At 33.3% G+C, this 8,880-nt stretch overlaps 1 protein-coding gene across 1 annotated transcript; it reads left to right on the top strand.

The window, feature by feature from the left end:
* The first annotated feature begins 5,751 nt into the window (after positions 1-5,751).
* On the top strand, positions 5,752-8,286 carry LOC111300096 (WAT1-related protein At1g43650-like). The gene is made up of 7 exons (XM_022895723.2): positions 5,752-5,925; positions 6,018-6,076; positions 6,155-6,272; positions 6,381-6,630; positions 6,698-6,856; positions 7,534-7,685; positions 7,927-8,286. Exons 1-7 carry the CDS (start codon positions 5,753-5,755, stop codon positions 8,072-8,074), a joined length of 1,059 nt encoding a protein of 352 aa, XP_022751458.2. The 5' UTR covers position 5,752; the 3' UTR covers positions 8,075-8,286.
* The last annotated feature ends 594 nt before the right edge of the window (positions 8,287-8,880 follow it).

The following is an 8,880-nucleotide window of genomic DNA, read 5'->3' on the forward strand; positions in this document are numbered from 1 at the left end:
ATCTTTTTCCGTTGTTCTGAGATTTGTTGTAAACAGTAGAATACTCAAAAAAAAAAAAAAAAAAAACAAAAGGAATGAATTTCAGCTTCTATACTCATCGTGCTTCCAGGATGAACATTGAGAGTTAAAGCTAGTAAGAGCCTGCCTCTTTCCTAGGAAACGAATATAAGGGAGTGTTTTGTTGGTAGGAATTCTAAAATATTTTCTAAAATCTCGTGAAAATTGGAAAATTGTTTCATGTTTGGCATTGTTGCTAAACAAAGACTCTGTTGAACAAATAATTATCCCGTTTTTAAACTCATGCTTAATTCATTCTAAGAAAGCTTTGAAAAGTGAAATAGATTAAAAATTATTCTTACTGTTTGACATGGTGAATAACATTGGTCGCCGTAACAAATTTCTTAGAAAGAGTCTAAAATACCATGGGGAATAATAATAATAATAATAATAATAATAATAATAATAATCTATGTTATAATCTCGTCAACAGTTACATCATTTGTTGCTAAAATGCTAAAATTCTTAATTTTAATAATTAAAATTTAAATTTGGACAATTTCAAATATAAAAAAATAAAACTATGTTATAATATTACAAAAGTAATATAATACTGATAAAATGTTCAATGTACGTTTGCTAGATATAAAATCTCGTCAGACGTGCTAGACTTGACAGAGACATGATATCTTGTTGGAAAGAACTTCCTGAAGTCCTCCAATATTAAACGTGGCATGCCAACGCTGGAACATTGGCAATGGATTGTTGAACCAAAATTTCTAAGTTCCTTTCATTCTTTTTCTCTGCATCTAAAACTCACATTGCATTTCTGTACATTCATAAGAAAAAAAAGAAAGCTGTAAAAGGCTGTTGGCAAAGCTCAAAGCGAAGGATCCGAACAAACCATATTGACAGGAACATTAATTTTATTCATATTTAATGAAAAATTTGATTTTTTACTTGAATAGAAATGAAGATGTGAATTAATATTATATTGTGAATATGAAAATAAAAATTGATATAATTTTATATTTTTATTAGGTACGAGTGTGGGGGACGGATAATATAACGTCCGTCACGTATTCATACCTTATATATATATTTATATATAATTAGTAAATAAATTTTTTATTAAATAATATAAATTATTATTTTAGATTAATTAAAATAAATATGTTTTTATTAAAAATATATATTTATAAAAAAATTATTTAAATATACAAATTAAAAAAAATTTAAAAAAATAAATTTTTATTTTTATTTTTTTAAAAGCTATAAATATGCGCATTATCTATACATATTAAATACTCGTAAAAATGAAAAATGAAGATGAAGATAGATTTTTAAATATTCGTTAAGTATAAATATAAAAATAGGTATAATATCAAAATTTAAATATGAAAATGAAAAATACTCCATTCTATCCGTACCTTACCCGTTGATATTCCTATATATTGGAGCACTGGTGAACTGTATCACCTGATTTCTGAACATTGCTAGGATATTGGACAGAGTGGAGATGACTGGGACTGACGGTGCAGTGTCACATTGTTGTCAAAAGATTGTATTGACAGTCAATTTCTATGGAGATTTTGAGGAAAAATGAAGTGATGGTAGGCCTGATAAGCACACACTCCTGCAAAGGGCGTTGCTATCGGGCAAAATTGTCGAAATAGGAAACACTTGCTCATTTCTTTCGGAGAAATGTTGTTCCTGAAACTGACTCTCATCACATTTGTCTAAAATTCTCATCCATGTGTATTTTCTGGCAAAGTAAACATCTCTTTATACAAGTAAATATAGTATTGCTGAATGATGATGCCAAGGGATGGATCGTGTTGTATGTCTGATGCTAAGGGAATTCAGACTATTCCTAGTTCTATTCAATGTCAGAGCCTTACTTTTTCAATGACTTCATTTCTATATGTTTGTTGTTGCTGTTGTTGTTATTTGCGCTATATCGATGTCCATTGAATTGACTCCACAGATCAGGCTAGGCAGACATTCGTTTGTGCTCCTGCAATGTGATCCTGTTGCATATTTGGGATCTTGAGGTAAGAATTCTAATATATGAGAGTAATAATCAGAGTTTGAGCTGGCAAAAATAAGAAGCCGCAGTCCGGTAATGGTTTATTGAACTATAACAACTTTGGAGAATCCTTAATTATCTGGTAATTACCTTCCAATTTTCAAACATGAAAGATTCGTTTATCTGATATAGCTGTAAAAGAATATCACTTCATTACAAGAATTTCATTTCCAACCATTTCCCTTACCCTTTTTTAATTTCCTTTTTCCATCAATTTCATTAGTCAGGAAAAAAAGTTGGTTGTTAGACTTGGACGCAGTAATTCTCAACTTCTCAATGTATATGCATTCACAAAAGCCATGCTAACGAACGGATGACTTCATCAAAAGAAGAATATGACATGTTGAAAGCCTCACAATCAGGGGGAAAAATAAAGAACGAATTAAAATGATGAAGTTGCGTAATTGGAGCTAGAAAGCTTACATTCTTTTTTTAAATGCCTTTATTGGACCTTCCCATCACATCCATAGAGAAAAGTGCAAACCCATGCCGTGATATCTGACAAGCATTATATTCTTTTGAAACAAAATCTGGCTTAAAATTTGCCCCTGGATTTAAGTATGGGCTAGTGATTAGACCACCATACACTATGCACGGTCTTCCATTCAAGTTATAAGAGAAGGAAGTCGATTTTCACCAACCTAATTTGTGGAAACAGCTACACTATTCTGACCAAATTTGCCTTAATTAAAAAGTTATTGTGCAAGTTTCCCTTGCATTCAGGCATTCAATAAAACCCTACCAGCTCAGGATAAGAGGGAACTAAACTATACGATATTTGGTGATCAATGATCATCTTAGATCATGTTCTCGCTTTCTTCAAAATCTTCAGGTTTATTCCACAGGGTCGATTGATAAATTTTTAGCTCTTTAGTATCTCCAGACAGAGCAATTGGTTAAAAATGGTCAATGGCTGACACTATCATAAGGAAAATAGCAAACACTTTAAGGAGAAGAATATTGTTGCTGTAGCGAGTGGCGAGAACGGATATACTGAAGATCTACTCTGAACGCAAATCATACGGTGGAACGTGTGCCTTGGCATTTCGCTGGTGGCTTCTACTGGAGTGGTTCCATTTTTTTCTATAAACAGTTGTTCTGTATTTCAACTGTTGTCAAACTATAAGAACACATGTCTAATATTTTCTGGAAAAGGACATGAAACCATCATCCTTTTCAGGGATCACTTTCTGGCATCTTTAAAATAGGTCACATGCTCATTATTAAGAAAAGGATATGCGTGGAAGCTTGTTTCTTATTCATGATTTTTCTATTCGCTAGTAAAAATTGCAATGGTTCATGTTGTGGTAAGATATACCTAAACTAACTGAGGCATAATTGCAAGATCAATTGTTCCATTCATCGAAAGAAACTAGGCCGCTTGTTCCCAGAATCTCACGGTGTGGCACAGTAATAGTTGCAAGATCTGAAGTAGTCAACCTTCTGACATTTTTAAGGACAAGCAGCGGCTATCAAGAAAGATTAGCTAGTTTTGGATCCTGTGGATGTGCTTATCTATTACCTTTTATAGTGATCATTACTGAGATTTTGCGGTACGGACCTTGGAAGTAGATGTATGGCAAGATCAACTCCATGAGGCTAAGTAGTGAAAAACAGACAAGGTTGTAAGTAATGGTTAACTCATTTTCAAGATTTTTCCACATGCCAAGGCGAACTGTGAACTAAACTCAAAAGCTGAATCCTTATTAAAAGTGCTCGTCATTGTGTTAAATAGATGTGGGAAGAACTCTGTATTAACAACTGACTGTATACCTCATCCTGAAAGAAACTGACTAGAAACATTTTTGTGTATGAAATTTGAGAGCAATCCAGTGAGCTCTAAATTGCATGGCCAGTTGGCCGCTGCCACTGTTTCAAGTTTTCAATATGTCCTTTGCTTCTCTTGTCATACATATCTCTGAAAACCTTTGGAATTGATCCTTTTCTTGTGACATTAGGATAGATTCTTGCCGGGTGGCCTTCCATAAGAAATTATGATGGCCTAGCCTAGCTGAGCCGAGCCTACGAACAGGATCTGAAATTAAAAGCAATAACATATCTTAGCAGATCTTACTCCTTGCAATTATGAAAACACTATCTCCAAATTTAACTTCAAATTACCTTGCATGAAAGAATAAAACACGATATCTGTCACCTAGAGACTTTCATCTCCGTTAGACTTTTCTGTGTAATGGAATGTTGTACTACAGCACAGGATCCAAGTTGGACCGATTTTTGCTTAAGTGCATATCCACTCAGCCTTATTAGCGGTTTTTATTAACATTAAAAATAATGTGATAGTTTGTTAGATCTACGTCAACTTATAAAGTATTATTTATTTTAATTTTGTTAAAATTTATAATTTTATCTCACAAATTAAAAGTAATGTAAATATTTATATCTCAAAATCAATTCTAATATAGAGTAACGTGGGATTCATGAGTTCTGTCTAAAACTATGACGTCCTCTTCATTACAATGAAAAGTTTACCGTGGCAATCTAAAGCCGACATTAGTACTAAATTTTTTATGAGATATTATCTATTTTGATCTCATTAAATCTCACGATTTTATCTCACAAAAAAATACTTTCTAAATTAAAGATAATTTGAATATTTATATCTCAAAACCAATTTTAATATATAACTGATGTGAGATTCATGACTAAATGACATCTTTCCCTACTTCAATGAGGGCTTACTATCCTTGCTGGCACATCACTAATATCTTGAGCTAATGATGTGCCATCAAGAACAGTGAGCTCTCGTTAAGTGAGGAGAATGTTATGATTCTAGAAAAGAGTTATGAATCTTATATCAGTTGTATATTAAAGTTTGTTTTGGGATACAAGTATTCATACTGCTTTTAATTTGTAAGATATTTTTGTGAGATAAAATCGTGAGACTTAATACAATCAAAACGGACAATACCTTATAAGTTGGTGTGGACCATGACTTTTGATAGTAAAATTAGTTTTGAAGGTCAAATCGAATAATACTTCATAAGTTGATGTGATCCGTGACATACTGTGTTATTTTCCTCAAAGAAACTACACGTGATAAATCTTGACATAAAACTTAGAAAGGGTCTCAACCTAATTAAAATGGAAAATACTGCTCATTTGAGAATACAAACATTGATCACTACAATCCATGGTGCTCCAAATAATAACAAACTTGTAGGTGCTCTTATCCATACGCCTTTGCATTACTATCCTTTACCACCAAGCAATGTCTAGGTTGCACTTTTATAGGTAAAAGACATATACATTTGTTATTAAGCAAGCTTTTTATGTTGTCTGAAAGATTAGATGCTAGTCAATTGAATTGCTGATGGCAGATATCCAGGAAAAACTATTCATTAACCCATGCTGCTGTCTCCTTTGAGTCATGAGAAGTAGGGCAAAAGTGTTTTTCTAGGGGTTATCCATGCCACTGTAACAAGGCTTAAATGACTTTTTAAAATTTTTAAGTCGTTAGTTGAAGCAAAAAAGACATTCCACTTTATTTTAATAAGAATTGACATGTAAGCAGGAAAATGAATATATATATATATATATGTAAGTGCTAATTAAGGAGACTGCTGAGTGCTTGATTTCTCTATATATAGCAGAAAGGAGATTAAGAGACATTACACCGGGAAGAGTTTAGTTAAATATGCAATGTTTATGGAGAACCATAAGCCTTACATTGCAATGCTCTTTGTACAGTTTGTATATGCCGGCATGGCATTGTTTTCAAAAGCAGCAATTGCCAAAGGAATGAACCCTTATGTATTTGTGGTCTATCGGCAAGCCTTTGCCACTGTCGCCTTAGCTCCATTTGCTTTCTTCCTTGAAAGGTTATTTGAAGAACAAAGTATTTCTTATTTACATCAACCCTCAGTCTCTCCCATTTTTCTTATTTTTAGTTTTGGAAATTTCTTATTTGCAGTAAGCAGACCTCTCTATCATACAATTTACTATGCAAGATCTTCTTGTTTTCCTTATGCGGATATGAAGTTGATGTTCATAATCCAATATCAATGCATAATTGAATTTTATAACAGTCCTTCGTATATGAAAATTTCAGGCTCACCTTGAGTTTAAATCTCTATTATGTTGCAATCAACTACACCACTGCAACATTTGCTGCTGCCACCACCAACACAATTCCTGTTCTTACCTTTATCATTGCTGTTTGTTTGAGGTATATTAAAAAAAAAATGCCAGCAGAACAACATAAATATATTTCGGAAAAATAAGAAAAAGTTATTAAAGATCTCTGCCACTAAAGGACTGACTTTAAATATTTCAGGATGGAAAGCCTATCCATAAGACAACTGCCTGGAACTGCCGAGTTGTTAGGTTCAGTAATCAGTCTTTCTGGAACCTTGGTGTTTGCTTTTGTTAAGGGGCCACCTATAAAGTTCATGACCTCGTATCCATCAACTCCAAAGCAAACTGCAGAGTCTCTGATTAAGAGTTACTCCATTGGGGAGTGGATAAAAGGTTCTCTTATCATGCTTTCAGCCAATACGGCTTGGTCCCCGTGGCTTGTTTTGCAGGTTGATCTGAATCAACTTTTTTTTTTTACTTCCATCTTCCCTTTGACAACGTGCTTTTCGATTTTAGGGCCGCATAGTCAAGCAGTATCCAGCCAAAATACGTCTTACTGCTTTACAGTGCTTCTTTAGCTGCATACAATCTACTTGTTGGGCAATTGCAGCAGAAAGAAATCCATTAGCCTGGAAGCTGGGATGGGATGTTCATCTTCTCTCTGTAGCCTATTGTGTATGTTAATCTCATCCCTTATCACTTTTATGCACATGAAAATATGATTAATAATTCTGAAATCCATCAAATTAACATAATCTTTACAAACATGGTATGCCAAAAACAATGATCAAATTTTCTCTATAACAATAATGAAGGCCTCATTAAATTTATTAAAAGAAATTGAGTGTCATCAAACCAATTATTATTTACCTTTCCCAGCACCCAAACCAATTATTATTTACCTTTTCCAGCACCCTAAATAGAGAAAAATCTAGAATATCTTCTTTAAATCACTTTTATTATTTACCTTTATCATCACTTGTATGCACATGAAAATACGGTTAATAATGAACTGTTCTAAAAAAGGAGTCTTTTAACCTATCAGAACAAAATTGTCGCAGCACTAGATGATGGGAATCCTTTTAATTGCTGAGCATATCAAATCAAACTACAGTTTTTATAGCACTTGCACAATTTGTTCAAAAGCAATTTAAATAGGTTATGGGTGCTAATTTAAATAGGGGTATGGCCTATCAGTTCCAGAGTTTCAGCCGCTCCTTTTTTTAGCTAGACAAAGGCCTTGTCAACATGTATTAATGAATTTACATAGATGCACCCATACACATGTATGCAAATACAGAGTTTATAATATAGATTAGCCTCTTTAACTGACTGTAAAATGGTCACGGCAGGGTATAATTGTCACTGGCATGACATACCGGCTGCAAGTCTGGACTACAGAGAAAAAAGGTCCAGTTTTCACTGCAATTTTCACTCCATTAGCTCTTGTAATTACAGCTATCTCCTCTGCATTCTTGTGGAAGGAAACCCTTCATTGGGGAAGGTACATATTATTACTTTCCCCTTTCTTGCTTCACGCACGCCTGCGTACTCACACAAGAAATCACAAAAGTACAAGCTAATAATATATTTAACATATGAATTAAAAAAAATATATGCATATTAACACGATCACATGTAATCTTGACCTTTCATTCCGTGATATTTTCCAATTATTTGATACCATTGCATATCAGCATATGAAAATTGACAAAGTCCATTTATTTTGAATGTCATTACTACAGTGTTGGTGGGGTTGTCCTGCTGGTTGGAGGTCTTTATAGTGTGTTGTGGGGGAAGAGGAGAGAAGATGGAAAAGGGGTAAGAAATGAACAAAATCCTGATACTAATAAAGAAGAAATTGTACTGGAGTGCATACACATCAATAACTGATGGGACTGAAATGTAGCAAATTGCTTTGGCCCTTTGATGATGACATTTTCCACAATAAGAATTCTCAGGAAGATATATAATTAATACCATCCTGGATTCACCAAGCATGTATCTTACTTTCTATTTTCCTTCTTTTTTCCTTCTATGTTTAGCTCCTCTGCTGTCATTATTCCAACTTTTCTATATTATGATTGATCCTATGAACCAGTTGTGTATATATAAACTTTACTATTATGCTAAAATTCTAGTTATTGATCATATCATGTCTTAAAATTTCACTTCCAAACATATAATTGTAAGGTTTCCCCTAGTTCTCCGATGGATTGAAATATCATATATACTTTCATAAAAGATAATTTATACTATTACTATTTGTAAACATCTAATTTTGTCTGAATTTTCTGAATTAGGTCTCGATTTCACTAATCAACCTTAAATCCGTTGGGTTTTGCATGATTCAATTATGCACTAAAATTTAATCCAAAATTATACAAGTTGAGTCCCAATTTTGGATTAAATATGATGCTTAGGTATGTGGGCCTGAATTTTATATCAATTGGATTGAGGACCCACAAAATCTTTTGAGCCCAAAATCAAAGCCCAACCAGAGCCCATGTAAGGGCCCATATTTTTCATTTTATGTATTTATTTAGCTTTTGTTTTAATTTTATTTGTTTAATTTATTAAAATAAAAAAAGAAAAGAAACAAAAAAGGGGAAGTCAACATAGTGGGTGCCTTGCCCGCAAGTCTCCACTGGCCTAGCCCCCTATTGAGCCTCCACATAATCCCTTTCTACACTGTCGTG

Source organism: Durio zibethinus, chromosome 3, assembly GCF_047325235.1.
Source record: "Durio zibethinus cultivar Kanyao isolate XHJ-2024 chromosome 3, ASM4732523v1, whole genome shotgun sequence".
In the NCBI taxonomy this organism is placed as follows: Eukaryota; Viridiplantae; Streptophyta; class Magnoliopsida; order Malvales; family Malvaceae; genus Durio; species Durio zibethinus.